General features: G+C 42.3%; 3 protein-coding genes across 3 annotated transcripts in view; all 3 read right to left on the bottom strand.

The window, feature by feature from the left end:
- Window positions 1-636, bottom strand: part of LOC145437976 (uncharacterized) — a 574,293-nt gene extending 573,657 nt beyond the window's left edge. Inside the window, exon 1 of the mRNA XM_080315344.1 lies at window positions 552-636. Within this exon, the coding sequence (XP_080171470.1) occupies window positions 552-636 (85 nt within the window). The remainder of the gene's footprint in view (window positions 1-551) is intronic.
- LOC145437891 (uncharacterized) overlaps window positions 1-23,329 on the bottom strand; it is a 194,357-nt gene that overhangs the window by 64,806 nt on the left and 106,222 nt on the right. The window lies entirely within an intron of this gene.
- On the bottom strand, window positions 16,042-18,747 carry LOC145437975 (uncharacterized). Its single transcript, XM_080315343.1, has 3 exons — window positions 18,742-18,747; window positions 17,081-18,061; window positions 16,042-16,737 (listed from the first exon to the last, which is right to left on the bottom strand). Exons 1-3 carry the CDS (start codon window positions 18,745-18,747, stop codon window positions 16,042-16,044), a joined length of 1,683 nt encoding a protein of 560 aa, XP_080171469.1.

The raw sequence follows: 23,329 nt of genomic DNA, 5'->3' as shown, positions 1-23,329 counted from the left end.
GCGACCCACCAGTAGGTCGTGAAGCTATTTAAAGTGGGCCGCGAAGACGTTCTAAATGTTACAATTTCGTAATCAATTTTTCAAATATTCCAAACACTTGATATGCTCAAGATTAGAAGAGTAAATACACATTCTCCCCCTTTAAATTAAATTGTGTTATGCCCATAAGCGCCACAAGCCACGTTGTCGTGCCCACAAAAATTCATGAAACAGATTTTCGTCACAGTCATATTGATTGGACCATGAAATCCGATAGTGCGTTATTGTGTATGCGTGAGATTGAAATTCATTTTTCCCTCCAAAGTCCTTGAGAACGTTGACCGGGAAATCCAGCAACCCAGCGAAATTTGTCGTTATAATCCGCAAACAATTGCCGCGACGCAGCCTCCTTATAACCCCTTTGTGTTCGACGTAATGGAGGAATTGCAGATTGGGTACGTGCTTTCCCGCATGTTGTTGTTTGTGATATTCATGGTGTTTTCTACTACAGTGGTAATTTACACCAAGCCGATATTATTTATTATGATTGCGCATCTGCCGAGTTGGAGCACGGTCAACTTCCAGATCTTTTTTAAAACACCGCCTTAGCAGATCGGATGGCGAGAAGCCATGTAAGCCTTCCACGTCTGTAATCATCTTTTACACACACGACCTTAACTGCCGCACCCCAACCCCCCCCCCCCCGCCCAATTGGTGCATCGATCTCGAAGAGGGGCAAAAAATTATCTCATGAATAAACATATAAAATGAAGTATTTGATTGGAAAATTATTGAACTTCTTTCAAATTTTCTTCGCGCCGCGCACGATTTGACTTCGTCCGATGTCTTGGTATCAATGGAGCTACCCATGCCAACATGCGACTCCGCGAACTATACTTCCAAAAAGATCGGTAGTGAGAAGACCTCTGTCGAAAAGGATCGAAATCTTCGGGAAATATATGCCGAATTCTCCATTGACTATCTATAGGTATTTTCCAATATAACAGTACGACGCGACTGTTTCGTTTTCTGTTATGTCCCCATTATCGAATGTGACAAAGACCTAAATTTTTAGCTGACATGAGAAGTTCACACTCGATCAATGTTTCAGGAGAAATATATCAATGTGTGATTTTTTACAGAAGCGAAGATGGGCACAATCCTCAACCTATGAAATCAAAATTTGAGAATAATACAAATATATATGGCGGCGTTGCTATTAACATTTGACTCAAAAGGATCCCTAGCTTACAAATACGTGGTTATATTCAAACATATGATCGCTATACTTTCCAAGTATGCTAGTTGCATTATTGGTTTGCTCACATCGCATACGCAGGGCCAACGTCGCATCACGACCAAAACGAAGGAAGCACGAATACGAAAACATGTGTCGGTTGCTGAAGTAAGTCCCAGTGTTATATTCTGGTATTCAATTGTACAATCATTGCATACCTTACAATTCCATTTTTATCGAATTCAGATGTGGATAGAATCGTCTTCCTGCGATCCGTGATATTGTATAGTACCTTTACATACTTGATAATGATGCATTCCACACGCACAAAAAGATATGGATGTAGAGGTATCAGTTCGACATAATCAGGCCATGTGAGGATTTCAGTGGTATAACTGGCTATCGCAATTTAGCTTTGCGTCACTTCCCAATTCAAAATCCGCCCTTGACTTATTTGATTACAGTCGCGTCGCCATTAGCAAAAAATAATTTTACATTTCATCGAGCCCTTCATGCACAAACGATTTAAAGGGGTGTTAAACTCAACTGGCGTCGCGGGCCGGATTCAAACCTTCAGATCGCTCGCGGGCCGGACCAGTCAAATAATTTCAAAATTGTGCCTCAAAATCCATGCCCTCGTTTCTCACATGTATACTTTGTTATCAAGCCTTATACAATCGTATATTATATTAAATTACGGATCACAGGGGTTTATTATCGCAGCAGATATGTTAGCAAACGATGGAATTGGCGAGAATGAGATAATTGGCAGTTTTAATGCAGTTATAAACTGATGAAAAGTGACTCTAATGAAGATATATGCTGGCATATTTCTATGTGTTCATTTGCGCAGACGTAGGAATTGCTTCACTATTATTGAATCGCGACTCGGGTTTTTCTGGAGGCCGTGATTTTTTGAGTCAGAAGTGATACAGCAGTGCGACCACATAAATCCGAAGCATACATTTGTGTATAACTATTTTCATTCTCCATGTAACATGCACATAAGGGTCTGTCATTGGCGTTTTCGCTGCTGTAAATAGCTCATTTCTGGTCCATGTTTCCATAAAACTATGAGCTCAGTGTGCAATTCTATGCCTTCCGGAATTGGGTGTCAATGACGTATTCCTAATGGTGAGCAGAATGACACCTGAACAGCGATGGTTATAATGACAACTATGAACATACTCATCATTTGCAGTCTTGAGGGATTATTTAATAGGTGAATTTATTACTAAAAATCACAACAATTGTTAGAGATATGCTGGAGAATACATGCATTTTTTCAATCTACTGAGAATAGCTTCACGGGCCGGATGAAATGGTCTGGCGGGCCGGATGCGGCCCGCAGGCCGTATGTTTGACACCCCTGATTCAAGCGATCGTAAGGAAATCTGCCACCGAAAGCTCGTTGAAAAGGGTATGCTATCATGTTTCTATATCTGACGACTGACGTACAATAATAAATAGGCCCACTTACGTTCGCAAATTGGTTTAGTAATCAGTCCTTGCAATGGAGTTGATATGATAATCAATAATTGACAAACCATCCAATTCCCATACGTCATGGTTCGGCAAAAGTACGATAGTAACAAAACGATATTGGAAATGTTCCTCTGCTTCAAGGTTGATTAGGCTAATTAACTTTTCCACGTACATGGATGAAAAAATAAGGACAGTAAAATTTAGCGGAAATGATTGTCGACATATCAATAATGTGGTAATTTTTCTATTCGTCGAAGTTATAATGAAATACCTGACTTAGCCGTTCTGGTCTCGAATCAAATGTTTTGCTCGAGTCATGTGAAATGACTTGTTTAAAAGTAGAGTCAATACACAAATTGACACAAATCTAGACGAGTCATTTTCCGTATCTTGGGAAGATGAATTGTGTCACCAACAAATCTGGACTAGGCTATTATCACCCTGGCTATCTGATTTAGAGACTGATATGTATACCTGCTTGACGCCTACTATAATTATATTGCATTGCGTTATAACATAGACGCAAACCTATCTCACGCTGCCTCAAGCTGCAGACCTGTGGCTTTAAATCATAGAGGAAATCTGAACATATGTACGAATCGTTACATACTGCCATCATCTGCTTTCCACACTCACTGAATATTTCTTAATTTATCTTGAAATATACGCCACGTATAAATCTCTTTCTCTTTCTCTTTCAAAAGTTATATTTTCACTCGTAATATTTGTATCTGTGATGACGTTGGCGACACATATTAGATCAGTATCTCAAACGTATAACGATTACGAAATAGATGTCGTATTCAGTTTAGGTCGCTGGCTAGATTCAGACTGCTAATCACTTGCGCGTAAGAGCAGTTACATAGTCCCATAATCAAAATCGTGGTTTTTCAATTTCAATACCAAGCCGATACATACTATATCATGCTAACGCTCATTAGGACTCTAATACAGTAACACCTTTTTCGAAAACAATAGGGTCGGAAACAATGCAAACTTTGACCGATTGACATATTCATAAACCAACAAAATGTACACCTTTTCAACACGAGCGTCACCTGAATATCAACGGGCCAATATTTAATGGTGCATGGTTATAGGCATGTAGCAGTGTTAGCCCTGCGAATGAGAGGTTCATATTACAATAGAGGTAGTTGTTGCCTCAACATCCGGGTATTCTCACATGCAAAGTTTAGCCACAGACAAAAACGTTATGAAGCCACTTCACTGAAAGAACTCAACATACAAAAGGTATAAAAATAACGTTATCATTTGGTTGGTGGTAGATAACTCATGATTATCGTGTAAAATGTAAATGATATCATGAGATTACTCAAAGTAGTATGGCGAGATTCACGAAATAACCAATATGTAAATGTTATGCATAAATCGATAATGTGATAACTCTGAAAGGAGAATATAATGTCGCATAAGTAGTAATTCGCTGCCTACTCTCGCACAGGAGCTCTAGTAGGAGGCATGCAGTCTGAAAAAAGGACAGTAAATCGTGAACTAGTGAAATCTTGATTGGTACCACAAGAGTTACTTCCAGATATTGACTATCACTTGGAAAGTATTATTTCCTGGATTTACCCGACCTATTTATCTTTGTGTGAGTTGATATCTACGCAGAAATATTTTTTGAGGTTGAGAGCGCTACTAAAATATGGCTCAAGTGTCGCGCATTGAAATGAATGCCTTTCTAATGTTAATATGCTACAATTTACGGGGATGTATGAAATAAAGAATGTACAAACAACCAATTTTAACAACGCGGTTCTATGAAACATGATTCATTACAAAAAAGTTTTTGATTCAAAGAGGTTGATGTCACATGACATTTATCCTCCATAGTATCATTCATGCATGATTTATGACATGGCATTAATTTGTAATCAAAGAACCCCTGCATCATTAAAATTGGCGACTGATGTTTCAAAATTAAGCATTGAATCACATTTCAGTATATAATAATTCACAAGCACGCACGCACCAGCTCTTTCGGTAGCGAACTAAGTCTGCTATCATGTGACTCAATGTCGATCCGGAATAGCTATAGTAGGGTCCTCTTTTAGGACGATTCGTCCTATTTTTTGACTTTTTTGAAAGTGTCCACGGATGACGCCCTAATGTCCTCTTTTTTAGGAATTCTGGTTAAGTATAGGGTAAAATTCGTAAATTCGACTGAGATACAGTAATTCAGCACTGAAGTAACGCTCCGGCGGCTAGTTCATGGACTGGGCCGTAAAGTTGACCTTTTTTTAGTCCACCAACGGAGAATTCAACAAAAGTCCGAATCTCTGGAGCCGAGCCGGAAAAATTAACTTTTTTTGTCAACCAACCACAAAGTCGGGGAAAATTTACTATTTTTCCGGATTTACTGCAGTATTGTAAGTCTGAAGATTTGTAAAAAGTGTTCTCTTATCAGATTTCCAGAATGTGGCAACCCTAACAAACAAGAATAACCGACAAACGCCGACAAGTAATTCAGGTGGTACGACATGTAGTGAAAAAAGGTTAGTGGTACGCCGTGTGGTGAAAAAAACACATTACTGGTGCGCGATGGGGAAAAGTTTGAGAAACACTGAGTTGAATGAGGCGACACCAGAGGATAAACGTGAAGGCTGCATGATTCAATGTTCGTTCTTTGGTGATTGATTTTTAATCAAACTGCGTAATTCAACAGTGTGTTATTATGTGTGCCTGCGAATTGGAATTCTGTCCTGCGCATGATCGTGTATTGCTGTGAGCAGTGGTGGCTTTTGGGGTGGGCGAGGTGGGCGGTCGCCCAGCCCCCCTGGTTGAGAAGGGGGGCCCCCTCCTCGGTTTACGCGCTTTTTTTCAACTATTTATCCGGTTTACGCGCTTTTTACCAACTATTTCTCCGGTTTATGTGCTTTCTTCCAACTATTACCATTTTCTAAATAACCGTGGAAATCCTTGTATCCATGTAGAAAATGGTCCCGTAAACAGTTATCGATCATCAAATTTCTGCGCGCGTTAAAAGAGCTTACTTTGATTTTATGAGGGAAGGCCCTCCTACATTTATGCGATTTTTGGTTATCATTTTGCGAAGAACCGTGAAAATACATGCAGGCCTACCCATGTAGAATATGGTAGGCCAACCGTAAACAGTGGTCGATCATTAAATTTCTGCACCGGTTAAAAGAGCTTACTTTTATTTTAGGGGGGGGGGGGGCTCATTTACGCAATTTATAGTTATCATTTTACGAATAAACGTGGAAAGACATGTTGGCCTACCCATGTAGTACCGTAAACAGTTTTCAATCATCAAATTTCTGTGCGTGGTAAAAGAGCTTACTTTGATTTTATAAGGGGGGGGGGGGGGGGGCTTCTACATTTACGCGATTTTTGGTTATCCATTTGCAAATAAATGTGAAAATATATGTAGGCCTACCCATGTAAAAGATGGTACCGTAAACAGTTGTCGATCATTAAATCCGGCACGCGTTGTACAGAGCTTACTTAGATTTCATGAGGTGGGGATCCTACATTTACGCAATTTTTGGTTATCATTTTGCGAATAACTGAAAATACATGCCGGCCCACCCATGTAGAATATGGTACTGTAAACAGTTGTCGATAATTAAATTTCTGCACGCGTTATAAGAGCATACTTATATTTTATGAGGGAGGCCCCTGCTACATTTATGAAATTTATAGTTATCGTTTTGCGAATAACCGTGAAAATATATGTACCCATGTAAAATATGGTACCGTGAACGGTTGTCGATCATCAAATTGGTGATTTGTGTGGGAGACGCGATCGCATCCGCTAACGTAAAATTTTGTCGTGAATGATTATCACTTCCAGTATATTTTTGAATAATATTCAACACCTTTTTCTCAGTGCTATAAAATTACAATAACATTCACAAGAAACTACTACAGTGTATACAGGAAGTATATATTTTCAGTGACTGGTACATCTCATTCATTTTCAGTATAGGCTAACTCCAGTCAGTAGCCCTAAAACAATTTGATGGTTTATTTCAGTTTTTAGATTTGACGGAAATTTGGATCAATTGATTTTGAAATATATCCGAGTAGCCTACATCATAATTTCAAGATTTGAAATTCAATTGTCTGGTCATAGTAGTTTCTTCATTCATAGAAAGTTTCAATTCTATGGATGTGTTCTATAAACTTCATTGTTTGGTCACCTTAGTGATCGATTAGCTCTTGGTCCTCATTCAGGGTTGTAACCGAGTCAAATATCAATTCTGCTTTTATATTTTGATCTGAGCCAAGTCGAGTCACCAAAATATCACCATTCGAGTCATTGGAATCCTGCCACCGTTTCCTTGAAAAAGTGTGAACTTCTTCTTTTTTAGTTTCCATTGCCACTGTATTTGTGATTACTTTCACGCATGAAAATTTCATATTGAACTTGAATGACACAGTTGCCTGTGTACATTGTGATTGATTTTATAGTAAATAGTTACATATAGGATCGACATTCCGTATAGTATCACAGAAACTGTAGACATTCAATATATAATAGTTGTATGGATAGGGGAGGGGGTCTGGGGGACGTAGCCCCCAATAAGCTGCGTTTATAGATATATGCCCCCCCTGGAAGTTTCGCCCAGGGCCCCCCCAATCCTAGGGCCACCACTGGCTGTGAGGATCTGCATCCCAGAACGCCGTTATAGTCCGCGAAAAATTTTTGCGACGCGACCTAGTCAATTCGATGCCCGAACCCCATGCTGTTATATAATAGAGAGGAATTAGTGATTGAATGCGCGCCTTTCCGTATGTAATCATCAGTTTTGTGCATTTATTCTTGTCTGCTTGGAACAGTCGTATTACTGAATTGTCTCGCAATGAGCGTCTATAGTTTAATTCGTTACTGACACGGTGAACTGCACATTAGATTCTCAGTGGCACTATAGTTCTGCATTTATTCGGTTCTTTTTAAGGAAAGCTTTATTCCAGTAAACTTGATCGACACCGTGTAGAAAGCGAGTTTGTGATCGCGACATGCGCTCATGTTGTGCTTGCTGCAGTTACACTTGAACAATCCCACAATTTCAAAATTACAGTCAACTGTGTGGCGTGATATGATCAAGTGCAGCGCCGGTGTTAAAACGCCGTGGTGGGGATTTGATGCGGTACGCAGCAATGCCGTGGAGTGGGTTCTCATCCAACTATGACGAGTATTTATGACGCCACAGGACTGGCCACACCCTCACACAATAACGGTTCGGCGCGACGCCCCCCGGCGCCACGGTAGTTATTGACGACACGACTGAACTATTCGATAGTTTACGGAGCCGGAGCTAGAGCCGGAGCAACGACATCAATGAGCTCTTGAGCTCGGAGCCGGAGCTAATTCATCATAGGAGAGAGCTCCGGAACCGGAGCTGGAGCAGTTTAAAATTCGGGTAGCTCCAAAGCACTGGTTGCAACATCACTAATTTTAGCGAGATCATCGCTGTGGCAGACGCTGTTGGATCATAAGATATATTTCAGTACAATAAGTGGTTTTTGGCTGATGAAGCATACTTTAAAATAGGTCCTCCTTCACTCCGTTCTATTCTTCAAGAGTTTAAACGGCAGAACTGGGTCTTCAGCTAAGCCAGTGGTTCCCAACCTTTTTCGACTCATCGCCCCCTTTTGAAGCTTCACACCGATCATCGCCCCCCAAATATTGGAAAACTAAAAACAGCACTTCGTCACCCCCCCCAAAAAAAAAACCACCAGACCCCCTCAGCCAGTGGGCCTTTTGTCACTACATATCAGCCATACCCTATTTCATGTACTGCTTGGTGAGTCACCGTATTTCGCCTAAACGCGCCAAGCGAGACAAAATTTATATAATTTATGTTCGAATCGGTCAATATGATCGGGAATTGCATATATATTGCAATCAATTTTTTATCCTCTTTCTGCTCGCGTAATTAGATTTACCAGTAGAGCTGTATGTGGTGTGCTAGAGAAGGTAGGACCCCTAAATATTAATTAAACATCTTCGGCGGAATCGTTGTTATACTGACTTCGTTACATGATGCTATTTCATGACCTCCTATATTTGCTATGTCAGAAGAAATGGAAATCGTCAAAACGTACCAAACTAAAAGACGCACATGATTTCAAATTGGTATTTCTGCACTTTTAAATAATTTTTTACTTGCGGGATGGAATTTGTCCTGCAGGGTTAAGGTCGCCAGGACAGGAACATTCGACGCCAGCCATTGAAGCTTCTACAATTAAACATATATGTATATATATCGAAGTTTTCGGTCAGCACAAGGGCATTCCTTTTCGGCCAAGGCCTTCTCGCTGCTGATCGTTCTGGCACACTTCTCGGAGTCGCATGTTACATGGCCTCTAACTTCACATGTCTTGATGCGTCGTGGCGCAGTAATGGCTGACGCCGAAGTCTCCCATTTCCATAAATAATGCATATTTTTGTTGGGTGACTGGTACCTCAAAATCAAGATACATGATAATACTAAATCGCACCCCAGTTGCATGAATTTCTAAAAGATTACTATATAATTAATGTTAATTCACGAAATAATTTTGGCCCCCCTCGAGTTCAGGCCCTCACCCCCAATTGGAGAGTTTGAGATGCGGTAGTTACGGTCCCGACTCCAATATAGCCGCTTTAATGCGCCATCGCCCCCTTCGTTGCTTTCGCCCCCTATCGCCCCCTTCGTCCGTTTTCGCCCCCCTATCGCCCCCTTCGTTATTTCCGCCCCCCTAGATCGCCAAATCGCCCCCTGGGGGCGATATCGCCCACGTTGGGAACCACTGAGCTAAGCAGTCAAGACACTGCCAGTGACAGAACTTTTTGGTCGAATTTAGAAAGTGCATGAATTTGATTAGGGCTCATAAACCGCAGTTCCGCATATAATTAAATTTCCAAGAATAAATTCAGCGTATCGAAAAATCAATATGCAACGTCCCAAACGATAAAATGACTCCAACAGATCTCACCATTCGAGTTTGCATTCGGCGCCATTTGCATTCGGTATTAAATCTTCGGAAGGAACCAGCGCGGGAGAGCACTTACAACTAAACCATCAAATTACAATTAGATTTACATTTCTGGTTACACATTCACGCAGGATAAATATTAGGAATAGTTCGGGCGTTCTGTTCAGTGCTTACCTTTACACCTCTTTCCACGGCAACATTGACTACTTTGAGAGCACTTCATTTTGCTGTGAGAGTCTAATAAGTACCCATGAAGCATAAACGGCTGATTCAGCCAATCCCTAGAGCAGGGGTCACCAACCTTTTTGCAACCAAGGGCTACTTTTGGGTACTGAATGAAGCGACGGGCTACCATTTACTCCGGTCGTTTACCCGTGTCAGACACAATTTCCGCTTTGATATTCATAGCATTGGGCAGGTATCGCATAGCGGTAAGACTTCTAAGCGATTCTTTTAAATCAAAACATCTCATTTCAACCAGCTAGCCACCAAGACTTTTTAAGAAATCACGAATTACTTCGCACCGTGTTTATGTAAATTATATCACAACTGTAAGCTCAGATTTTAAAATAAATCTCGTCACACGTTAGAGTGGACATCGTGTTATCTTTTTCTAAACCAGTCAGTGGGAGGCCTAGCATTGCATGCTATTAACTAGTGCGCTGTACTCTGGTATGTAACTTACACTGCAACTCTGAGTGAGTGTTCCAGATGTGCATTAGTGAGGCGGGATCTGTGTTTGTTATTTGATGAATGTCGTGTCCGCAAAGGCTGATTCACGACGATAAGTTGAACCAAACATGCTTGCAACCTTCATAGCTGCTGCGCAATGCGCATTCACCACTGTACTTTTCCGTGTCAACAAGGCACCAAAAGTTTGCTGCAGCCTTGTGGGCTTTGAGGTGGAGGTGATTACAGAAAGTTAGAAGCATGGTACTATAAATTGCGTTGAGTGTAAGAGAGACAAGCTGTGTCAAAAGATGCAATACACGTTGGGCATACTGCATCTGCTAGTAGGCTACGTCACCGCCATTTGCTACCGGATAGTAATGTTGTTTACTACTTTGGCATTGTCCGGGACGTCGAGCTACCATAACGGAACCCCCACCATTTCAAGAAGACCGTGGATGGCATGCCGTCATATCGCCTGTATGGGCAGTACGCCGTAGGCCTATTCTACGTCTTCGATATCTTGTTATTCTACTACATGTTGGTATATTTCTAATTGTAATTGGGGATATTTGATATCATCATTTTAAGTGTTTATATATATATGTATTGTCAGTTCTAAGTCACATGTTATAGTGTGATTTAAACAACAATAGATAAATCACTCAAATTATATATTTAAAAGCTCACTGGTGATAATCTGACGAATATTGGCAAATGGTGCTGTTCGATCTATTTTTAGAACAGGCTCGCGGGCCACTCATCTGATCCTCGCGGGCTACCTGGTGCCCACGGGCACAAGGTTGGTGACCCCTGCCCTAGAGCATCCTAGACTTCAGTTATATAGCATGACTGGAGCCTAGTAAGATCAGACAAAGTAGTTTCATTGTTAAGCTTTATATTTGTATTCAATGATGATGCATCCCTTCTGAAACAAGAAATCCGGTCACCACTTGCATAGGCGCCTTTGCAATATTTCTCCGCGTGTTATGTGCTTTCCATCGGTCTAAACCAGAGGTCTCAAACTCAAATGTCCTCGCGGGCCAGTTTTCCAGTTTTGACGACGCCGCGGGCCGCAGCATATATAGGAGTATTATATCTCTTTCCAAGTAGGCTTTATTTGACGGGATGAAATTGTCCTATTGAAAGTGAGCCGATCCAGCAGGATGAAAATAAACACACATCGTCAAAATGTGATTTACTCTTGTATCAATTTAGACCTGGCAGGAAAAAATCATCACATTTATAACTATTTGAATATAATTTTTGTTGTACTTGATATATATTAATTATAAAATATAGACACGATATCAGCGGACAAATGTATGATGTCATCATCAAAGTTATCGCCTTTTGATATTTCGAATTTAACAGAGTGATAATAGCAGGGCTTTGGAGCAGCCGTAAATTTAAACTGCTCCAGCTCCGGCTCCGGAGCTCTCTTCTATCATACATTAGCTCCGGCTCCAGCTCCGGAGCCGCATTATTACCACTGCTCCGGCTCCAGCTCCGGCCCCGGCTCTGAAATTATCGAATTGGCCAGTCTATATCAGGGGTGGCAAACCCGCGGGCCACATGTTGCCCGCGACCGCGAGAGGGTTTTGCGTGGCCCGCGAGGAAATTTCCTATTATATTATCGAAAATGATTGTGAACTTGCAATGCCAACCAGAAATTACAATTCTGACTGCGACACTTGGGATGTTGCTGACTAAAATATCAGTTCCGACGCATTGACAGATCCTGGGTCCAGTCACATTTTCAGTAAATCGTCGTACATTACGATAAACTAAAATAGTAGCGAAATTTTTCTTCACACTTTGCGTGTTTAATTGTCACACGATTTCTTGCTTGGTAGCCTACCCCCTACTGAAAATGAAAAAAAAAACGCCTAATTTACCCGATTGAGTCTAACTGTATTCGCAATTACGGGAGAAAGTATTTTCGCGTTTGCGCTCGCATCAAGATCGTCGACGGTGAAATGTAGGCACAAAATGATTGTCGCATATTATCGGAGACCTTCGATATCGATGTGGCCAGACGCCGAATAGTCGTGTCCTTGCAAACTGAGCCTAGCGGACGGTATACAATAGACCCGCAATACTTAAGTAATAATATTATTGACCTAGTTTAATTATAAACTTGGAAAATTTTACCCGCTTGGCGCGGCTAGTGAACCGCGCACTCGTTCGTCAATTCCATGTGCCCCTTTAGCCGAAAAGGTTGGCCATTCCTGGTGTATATAGATTACTAATCTACCCATAGGTTAGTTGTGTATAGTAATCTAGAGTCTGTCAGCCGTCAGCAACATCCGATATATGTAGCAACGAAGACCTATAGGTGCCGCTGTGCCGGCTTGTGACGTCATGCTCAATAATTGTCAATTGTCGACAACATCATAGTTGCACTAGAACGAACTTTACTATATGCCATTGCTGTGCGCAGCATTAAAATTCATGTCTGGTGTTCAATTATGATAAATCAACAGATGTGGTTGTTGCAGATATGCATATAGCATCTTATGAAATAGGTCGGAGCCGGAGCTACTTCTCAAATAACGGGCTCCAGCTCCGGCTCCGGCTCCGGCTGAATTTTATGTAGAGCTCCGGCTCCGGCTCCAGCTCCGGTGAAAATGCACGGCTCCGGGGCTCCGGCTCCGGGCTCCGGCTCCGGCTCCAAAGCCCTGGATAATAGAGACGGATCTGATATCACAACATTTTTGGGTTGGGCAGTGTAATTCCAATCCAGGATTCGGGTACTCCTGATAAGTAGGCTATTAATCTCATGGTCAAATATCTTCGAAAATAGGAGCGGAAAAATATATAAATAAAGTATCAATATATTAATGATTGCGTCCTAGTAATAGAAATGTCGGAACGCCGAACGGCCCATCGTTTGAGCCTACCACTACGGTACTCGGTACCTTGAAGTGGCCTTAATAACATGGTTCAGCGACTAAGCGACCGAAGATGTAACTAATAGATTGCCACTGATTGCCATAACTACTTGCTTAGTTAGCGAAATACCAAACTGCGACCTTCTGATTTATTTATTCCCATGACACGCGATTAGTTTGTTGCGTCCATGGTTCTAACAAATTCACGGCATTCCGAGTCACTCCGAGTCCACTCGAGTCATTTTCATTTTTCGATCGAGTCAGCCCGAGTTCGAGTAATTTTATAAAAGGTCGCGTCCAAGTCCAACTCACAAATTCCAGTCACGAGTCGTCTAAGGGTCAGGTTTTATCATCATGAAGTGAAAATGTGGCGAAATAGTGAATCTTCCACTGCATGGTAGCGTTTGCAATCAGGGCTTTGGAGCAGCCGTAAATTTTAACTGCTCCAGCTCCGGCTCCGGAGCTCTCTTCTATCATACATTAGCTCCGGCTCCAGCTCCGGAGCCGCATTATAACCACTGCTCCGGCTCCAGCTCCGGCTCTAAAATTATCGAATGGTCCTGTCTATATCAGGGGTGGCCCGCGAGAGGGTTTAGCGTGGCCCGCGAGGTAATTTCCTATTATATTATCGAAAATGAATCGCTCAGATTGTGAACTTGCAGTGCCAACCAAAAATTCTAATTCTGGCTGCAACACTTGGGATGTTGATGACTAAAATATCAGTTCCGACGCATTGGCAGATCCAGGGTCCAGTCAAATTTTGAGTAAATCGTCGTACATTACAATAAACTAAAACAGTAGCGAAATTTTTCTTCACGCTTCGCGTGTTTATTTGTCACACGATTTCTTACTTGGCAGCCTACCCCCTACTGAAAATGAAAAAAACGCCTAATTTACCCGATTGAGTCTAACTGTATTCGCAATTACGGAGGAAAAACTTTTCGCGTTTGCGCTCGCATAAAATCGTCGACGGTGACATGTAGGCACAAAATGATTGTCGCATACTATCGGAGACCTTCGATATCGATGTGTCCAGACGCCGAATAGTCGTGTCCTTGCAAACTGAGCCTAGCGGGTGGTATACAATAGACCCGCAATAATCACCTAGTTTATTTATAAACATAGAAAATTTTACCCGCTTGACGTGGCTAGTGGACCGCGCACTCGTTCGTCAATTTCATGTGCCCCTTTAGCCGAAAAGGTTGGTCATTCCTGGTCTATATAGATTATAATCTACTAATAGGTTAGTTATCTATAGTAATCCAGAGTCCGTCAGCCGTCAGTACCATCCGATGTAGCAACAAAGACATATAGGTGCCGCCGTGCCGGCTTTTGACTTCATACTGAATACTTGTCAATTGTCGACAACATCATAGTTGCACTAGAACGCAATTTACTCCATGCCATTGCTGCGCACAGCATTAAAATTCAGGCCTGGTGTTCAATTATGATAAATCAGGAGATGTAGTTGTTGCATATAAAATAGCATCTTATGAAATAGGTCGGAGCCGGAGCTACTCCTCAAATAACGGGCTCCAGCTCCGGCTCCGGCTAAATTTTATGTAGAGCTCCGGCTCCGGCTCCGGTGAAAATGCTCGGCTCCGGGGCTCCGGCTCCGGGCTCCGGCTCCGGCTCCAAAGCCCTGTTTGCAATTGATGTGATGGTGAAGTTTGATGAATAGTTTCATGCTTTCATAGCAATTCTAGAGGGAATTTACACTTTATAACCTGAAAAGATATATGTGACACTTATATATTGTCAAATTATTAAAAATCAAAAATGTCATCGCGGGCCGCACAAAATGCTCTGGCGGGCCGCGTGTTTGAGACCTCTGGTCTAAACAGACATGTGGGATGCTGCGGTTTCCGTTACAATAAGCCAGTCATACTATAAGGTTATGCGAAGCAGCGGTTGTTTGTTTATCATCATGTATTTAGTAACTCAACATGACCTGAACTAATTTTAAATTATTATCTGCCAACCACCCCACAATGCGCTTACAGAATCACCGCCGTTAGCAAACTCATTTAACAACTAATCAGCAAGCCACCACCGTCGTGCTCATTGAAGCATAGCCCATTAGCCAACCGAGAGTCGCGATTTCCTGATTACTAGTCCTGTTGCCGTTCTATGGTCGCTGGTACGCCCACTCGTCGGAAGATACTTTGAAACGCTTTGCGACAAATATTAACGACTTTCCATATTTTTAGGCAGACAAAGTAAGAGTGGTTTGTGGGGTTTTGAAGGGCACTGATTCCGAATATGACCTTAGTTTTTTTCAAAGTTTTCAAATTGGCTCTGGTTGTGGAGATAACCCATGGGGATATTTTGCCGAAATCTCCCATTTACGCGGTCATGACTAGAAATAAAATCGACTCAATCGTACTAAAAAGTTTAGTAAATCAATCTACTTGTTATTTTTACACACAGAAGACTTTTTTAAATCAAGATATAGCAACAGCACTTTATTTAGGGGTAATAGATTCATCATAGTTACAGATTTTCACGGATATCGTGTACATAAATAAACAGTCATGTACATAAGTAGGCTATTTATCTATATACTCAAATAACGTGACATTAATTCAATCAGTTTTACGTCAACGACCTATTGTAAATTTGAAATTGTCAGTTGGAATATAATATTATTGATCTTTAAGCGGGCAACAAGTTTATTGTAAGCAGCACTTGCGCGAAGCACAAAGCACAATCAACGGCTTTATATATAAAGCGACATGAAAATAAATGAAAGCACTGTACGCTTCGATGACCGCAGTGGTGGTGCCGCATGGTGTCGCCACATAGGGCAGTTCAGGCCTGGTAACGTTGCGGAGGCCGAGTGTGACGTCGTGGTCTTCCTCGTGGCTTCGGTGGAGCTACGGGAACTGGCATGGAGAGGTCCACGTGCACCGGTTTCAAACGGTCGATAGAAATCGTCTCTTCCCTTCCCCCAACTTGAAGCTTGAATGTCTTTGTGGTCCTTTCGAGGACCTTGAAGAGACCGTCGTACGGTTTCGTCAGTGGAGGTCTGTGTGTATCTCGCCGTACGAACACGTAACTGCAATCTGTCAAACAATTTGGAATTAATACTCGTGTATTGCCGTGCCTGGACATTGACGTAGGCAGTAACTTGCGAAGCGTTTCTCGCAGCGACGGCATAAACTTTTCCGCTTCTTGTGTGGCTTCCGGGGAGATAAACTGGCCAGGTACGTTGAGTGTAGTCCCGTAAACCAGTTCGGCTGATGTAGTCTTTAGATCTTCCTTGGGAGCGGTCCGGATCCCGAGCAAAACCCACGGGAGGTGGTCGACCCAGTTTGCATCGGTCAAACGAGCCATTAACGCACTTTTCAGATGTCGATGAAACCGTTCCACCAAACCGTTTTTGCTTGTGGATGGAAAGATGTAGTGCGGTGAAGTTCGATACCTAAAAGTTGGTTGATTGCTGACCACAATTCCGATGTAAATTGGGGCCCACGATCGGAAGACAGATGATAGGGAACACCAAACCTAGAAATCCAATGAAATATGAACGCCTTGGCGCACGTGATAGTTGTGGAGTTTTCAATTGGGATCGCTTCTGGCCAACGAGTGTATCGGTCGACAATTGTAAGTAAATAGGTTTTGCCTTGGCATTGAGGCAAAGGGCCTACCAGATCAATGTTTATATGGCTGAAGCGCGCTGAGGGTGTTGGGTAATCTTGAACCGGCGAAGAAACATGCTGATGTATTTTCGAACGCTGGCACGCCAGGCATTGCTTGGCCCACAACCCCACTTCTTTCTGCATACCGTGCCAAACGAATTTCGAGCTCACGAGTTTTTTCGTTATGCGAATGGACGGATGTGACAAACCGTGGATTGTTTCGAAAACTTTCCTTCTCCAAGGTTTGGTAACCACGGGTCGAGGTTGTCCGCAAGAGATGTCGCATAGCAGCGTGACTGACGAGTTTCGACGCTGCTGAGTTTCCGATGGGAATGTCTGTGAGCTGTAGGTTGTGTAACCGCAGTGAGATAAGCTCGTACCTCGGCGGTTTCTTGGGCTTTAGCTAAGTTTTCGAGGTTTAGGTCTAAAAGCGTCGGCGGTTGGCCGGTAGTAGCGATCGTTGGTCTCGAAAGTGCGTCCGCGACCGTGTTGTTTTTTCCTTTGATGTGCTTGACATCACTGGTATATTCGGAAATCGCGCAAAGGTGCCGCTGGTGTTGTGCTGACCAAGGTTCCGAAAGTTTTCTGAATGCGTAGGTGAGTGGCTTCTGGTCGGAAAAAGCTGTGAAAGGGCGTCCCTCTAGGAAATATCGGAAATGCCTGATGCACAAATGTAGCTCCAAAAGTTCTCGGTCGAAAGCGCTGTATTTTGTCTCCGGCTTACGAAGCTTCCGACTGAAAAAGGCAAGGGGACACCATTCCCCTTCGACCAGTTGTTCTAGGACTCCCCCGACTGCCGTTTGTGAAGCGTCGACAGTGAGGGCGGTTTTAGCAGCGCATCTTGGATGGTGCAACATTGTTGCGTTGGCTAACGCTTCCTTCGCTGCATTGAAAGCTTTTTCTAGCTCGGGGCCCCAGACTAAGTTTCGTGGCTTGCCGGCCAGCGCACGATAAAGGGGTCTCATGATGTCGGCAATTGCAGGGATGAATCTGTGATAGAAATTAATCATCCCATTAAATTCTTGCAGAGCCTTGAGGGTTTTGGGCGGCGGAAATTGCGTGATTGCCTCTACTTTGGTGGGCAAGGGTTCAATTCCTCGTTGGTCCACGATGTGACCCAAGAACTCGAGCTTGTCCTTCCCAAATTGGCACTTCTCTTTGTTGATCACTAGGCCGTGATCGCACAGTCTCTGAAAGAGAGTGCGAAGATGCTCGAGATGCGTCTCGAAGTTCGGGCTACCCACCAAGATGTCATCAAGATAAACGTACACGAATGGTAAATCTTGACAGACGGTGTCCCTTAGACGTTGAAACGTCTAGGCAGCGTTCTTTAGACCAAATGGCATGCGAAGGAACTCGAATAGTCCAAAAGGTGTGATAACCGCGGTTTTGGGAATGTCGGCGGGTGCTACCGGGACTTGGTGGTATCCTCTGACGAGGTCCACTTTCGAAAATATGCGACTCCCCGCTAAGCGAGCGGTGAAGTCGTGTATATGCGGAATGGAGTAACGGTCTGGTGTTGTTGCAGCGTTTAGACGCCGATAGTCCCGGTAGGGTCGCCAGCAATGTTCCCTCTAAGCTGTGCACTAGGGTTGTTCAAAAATAACTTTTTTTTCCCGATTCAAGCCGTTCACCTCTTAAATCGTCAGGATGCAGTAGAAAACCTTGCTCACCAAATTTCACTCGATTCCAACCAGTAAAGGCCTCCGCAGACCAAATTGAAAGTTCCACGATCTTCGAAATGATAATATTTAGGCTCATTATTTGACTCGTTTGTGAAATAGCAACGGCATCGATGGAAATAATGGAGTCATCGGAGTCATCGAATCTGGGGGAGTTTGAAATGGATGTTTTCGGGTAGATTACCTACATTCATCATGTTCAAAGAGCTTGTTTCAACTGTATACAACAAATGATATGCATTCTCTATCGATAAATCAAAGGAATACGAATTTAATAAATCTCAAACGTCGGTGCTTCGTCGATACGCCCTTCCTTTCGTCCCGTTGTCGGTTTAGTGGTACTCTCGTAGAAAGATCACGAGATCAGCTGGTATGCGAGGATCGGAAGCGTCAAAATGCTTCAGTTTTTGTTTATAGATCATTTAACGTGATATATTTGTAGATTGATAGGATACGTCTCTGTAGTCAGTTGTGAAACCCGTAGTATCGATGGACCGATCACCCAAGGATGTAAAGTTGCCCATCATAGGAGAAGTCAGAAGAGAAATCTTCATTTCTTCCAGATTACCAACTAATGGTGAAGTTCTGCAACGTTTTATGTTCTACATGAAAGTGGACAAGACTACAACAAGGTATGCGATAGCCTCAGTCAGGAGAGAACTTTCTGCGATTTGGAGAAAACTTGTCAGAAGTAGGACACCGCGGTACATCTGTCATCAAACAGATAAACAAATTTCATGCAAAATAACAAAACTATGCACAAAGCACAACAATGTTAAAAAGAAAAACGTCCGAGATTATCGAAAGACTCTAAAATCAATCGCAGAATTGCAAGGGTTTGAAAGTGAATTGAGGTATTTGTTCGATATTGCCAAGCAAGATGTCATGGAACACTTGAGTAAAGATCGCTGTGCCTTTTTGGAGCATCAGCGTGAACTGAACAAAGTTATTACCGGTAGCCCACGCAAGCGATTCAGTCCGAAACCCACACATGATGTATCATGCCCCAGCGGAAGCAACAGGGCTGATTTCATCTCGATCCGAATGCCAAGAAGAGTATCATCCTTGCCCGAAGTAGTGGCTGCTGCTGACAGATACAAACTTTCCCGTAGAGGATTGGAGGACATCTATGCTACACTTATTAGAGAATGCAGTGGTCGGGATCATCAGTAGATGATTCATGCGATTTCATTCGATGTTGAGATCTAATTTTTATTCATATTCTTTGGCGCAATGTAAGTTTGCAATGTGAGATTACCGTAATTTGACGCTAGATATCGATTGTTTTGCAATATACTGTTTTGGGTGTATTCTGAAGTCATAGCCTATTAATTTGATGCAGGTTACTGCTTGCAATAACTTTAATATGTTGTGATGATCTTTTACAGGGTATTTACAGCATATAGGTTACTTTGGGAATTCCTGAATTGGACAAAAATAAATCCAACTGCTGTGAAACCCTTTGGATCACTTCAAGATGCAGCGACGCTCTAGCTCAAGGGATATTGAATTACCCTTCATTGGAAAAACCAGAAGGGAAACCTTTAGTCCGTTGAGACTTCCTACTGCTGGTGAAGTGCTACAACGCTTTGCATTTTTTTTGAAAGTAAATAAGAAGACAGTTTTCGTTGCTACTAGAGGTCTCGTCTGGAATGAACTCGTGGCCATTTGGAGCAAACTTGCTGGAGGTGCAACGCCGGGATATATCTGCTATAAAACTAGGAAACAATTTACCACAAAAATAGACTCGTTATGGCACACGTACGAAAATATTAGAAAAAAAATGACTCAGTGACCCCGAAGACTCGGAATACAATTGGAGAAATCGAGAAATTTGAACATGAATTGAGTTGTCTGTTTGATATTGCAAAGGAAGATGTCTTGAAACATTTGAATGAGGAGGACCGTGTGTTTTTAAAGGATCAGCGGGGGCCACGTAGATTCACATTTGGCTATAAAGACCAGGCTCTAATTCAACAGCTCGGTCGTAAACGTGTCGCAGAGGATGCCGAAACGGATCGCAGAAAAAAATCGAAAGAAGAACGCGAGTTCTCTTCTATTGTAATATCACCGGACTCAATTATATCTACTAGCGATACTGAGGGCTCTTCTGCCTCGGTCAGATCGACAGAAGATGAAATGCCCGGCTGCAGTGGCGTGAAAAATCCTGATTTTATATTTTTGAAAGTTCCACGAAAAACGTCAGCTTTAGGTAGAGTATTTGCTGCTGCCGATAGGCATAAGCTTTCAAGCAATGCATTGAATGATGTGCTATCATCACTCATTCTAGATTGTGGCGGTAATGTTGAAGATTTTGTGATGAGTACATCAACAACGTTGCGGTCGAGAAATACTGCGCGCAGCAAAATGTTCACAGATATTAAGGACAAATTCAAATTTCCAACCAAAGGCAGATCAATCACAATTCATTGGGATGAAAAGCTGCTAAGGACTGGGAATGAAATGTCTTCTAAAGAGTACATTGCGATATTGGCAAGTTTTCAAGACAACATAAAGCTGCTTGGAACAACAGCATTGGCATCTGGCACAGGATTGAATCAATCCACCGCAATACATGATATGCTGAATGAATGGGGCATAGCGGACCATTGCTTATCCATGTGTTTCGACACAACCTCATCCAACACAGGAAGATTCAATGGTGCATGTATTCTGTTGGAAGCACTACTTGGCCGCCCACTACTTTGGACCGCATGTCGTCACCATGTGCTTGAGATCATTCTCTCCTGGGTGTTTAAGCAGATCTTCGGCACATCTACCGGGCCCAAAGTGGATATATTTGAGGTTTTGAAAGGAAAGTGGCAGTCTTTGAATTTTCAGAATGAAACCAATCATTTGCTTATTGGATTGAATATTGAAGAAGCCGATGTGCTGTTCGCAAAAACATCCTTGGAAGAAATTCATAAAACCAGTCACTACTTACCCCGGGATGATTACGAAGAGTTGCTTCGCCTTTCGTTGTTTTATATTGATAAAACAACAATTCCGGACTTCAAATTTCGAAAACCAGGCGCACATCACCGAGCACGGTGGATGTCGTCTGCGATTTACATATTAAAGATGCTGCTCTTGAAAGACCAGCTACCACTTGACGAAGCAATGGTGACCAAGATGAGGCAGTTTGGTGATTTTGTTGCATGCTTTTATACAAATTATTGGCTGCGATCTCCACTCGCCTCAGAGGCTGCATTCAACGATTTGCAGCTCTATAAAAAAATGCTGGAACTCAAGGTTGGGGATGGCCCAATGGCGGAAATTGCTGCGACTGTGATTGAAGCATTCCGACGCCATTTATGGTATTTAACGGAAGAACTCATACCATTTCCCCTATGTTCGAAGAAATTGCGGGTGTATGACAAACAAATCATTGCGCACAAAGTTTATGAAGCTTATGATTTCTTTTCTGAACGGCCAATGTTACCCCAGAAGCCAGTCTTTCCAAATATATCAGAAGGAACTGAACCGTATGAACTGGTTGGTGAACGATCCATCCTAATATTCAAACACATGAGTTTCAGTGCGGAGGATATGGGATTTCTCCAATATGATGTTTCGAGTTGGCAAGACTTTCCTGAATATAATCATCTACAAAACATTGTCACATCTATGAACGTAGTTAATGATGCTGCCGAAAGAGGTATTCATCTGTTGGATGAATACAAGGACATTCTGACACATGACTCCAATCAGAGAAATGTAATTTTGCAATGTGTGGAACACATTCGCAAAGTACGCCCAGACTTCAAAAAGACTACTTTGGGAAAGTGAATATTGTTAATTCCTGTGTATACATTATTACGTGTGGGTGCTTCATTCAGTTCATTTCTTGTTTTCTTATTTCAAACTAAATGCTGTGATTCTGGTTTCTAAATGCTGTGATGTTGGTTTCTTTCAATAAAAGTTCACAAATTTGCAGGAAATTGGTGTGGGTTTTATTATAACTAATCATCAATATATCTTACTTGGACTTTACTGCAGGCGTTCAGATGGGTCAGGACATGTAAGATACGGGTTAGCATTCATTCACACAAACTGGACAACACTTTTCAATCGTAGAAAAAAGATGAAAAAATTTCACCGCAAATGGTATTTTTCCAAAAATGTCCGAAATTTCAATTTGGTCTGCGGCGGCCTTTACTGGTTGGAATCGAGTGAAATTTGGTGAGAAAGGTTTTTTCAGGCAACCTGACGATTTAAGAGGTGAACGGCTGGAATCGGGAAAAAAAAGTTATTTTTGAACAGCCCTACTGTGCACGTGCGCAGTGCTGAAACGGTCTCTGCGCACAGAAAATCTACGCTGCGCACAGATTCGTGAAAATTAAGATGGAACATTGCCAGGGCCAAATAGTGTTATCACTGAAGTCTGAAACCGAGGTACAAGTGCGCCCCGCAAAGGTAACTATTGCGCTCCGTGAAGAAATTAGAGTTCACAATCACCTGCGCCTCACGGAAGATATTTTTTTAGTATGGCCTCGTACACGTGAGCGATACTGATATCATTTCAATAGCGAATTATTTTCTGGGAATGGCGAAATAACATGGTTTAACAAAGTTATAAATAACAATGGGCTAGCTCGAAATTAATCTGCGAGAAACAACGAATGATAGTCTTCTTCGCGTGGCATGAACATTGCGTAAGATTTACTCAGGACCGTAACTTTCACACCCCAAACCCCTCAATTGGAGGGGCCGAGCTCGAAGGGGGTCTAAAATTATTTCGAGGATTAACATAAATCATGGTGTATTTTTTGAAAT

The sequence above is a fragment of the Botryllus schlosseri genome, chromosome 4 (genome assembly GCF_051294905.1).
Source record: "Botryllus schlosseri isolate E-star chromosome 4, Bs_hap1, whole genome shotgun sequence".
NCBI lineage: Eukaryota > Metazoa > Chordata > Ascidiacea > Stolidobranchia > Styelidae > Botryllus > Botryllus schlosseri.
The sequence above is the reverse complement of the archived record's forward strand: the minus strand, read 5'-3'. Positions and strand labels throughout refer to the sequence as shown.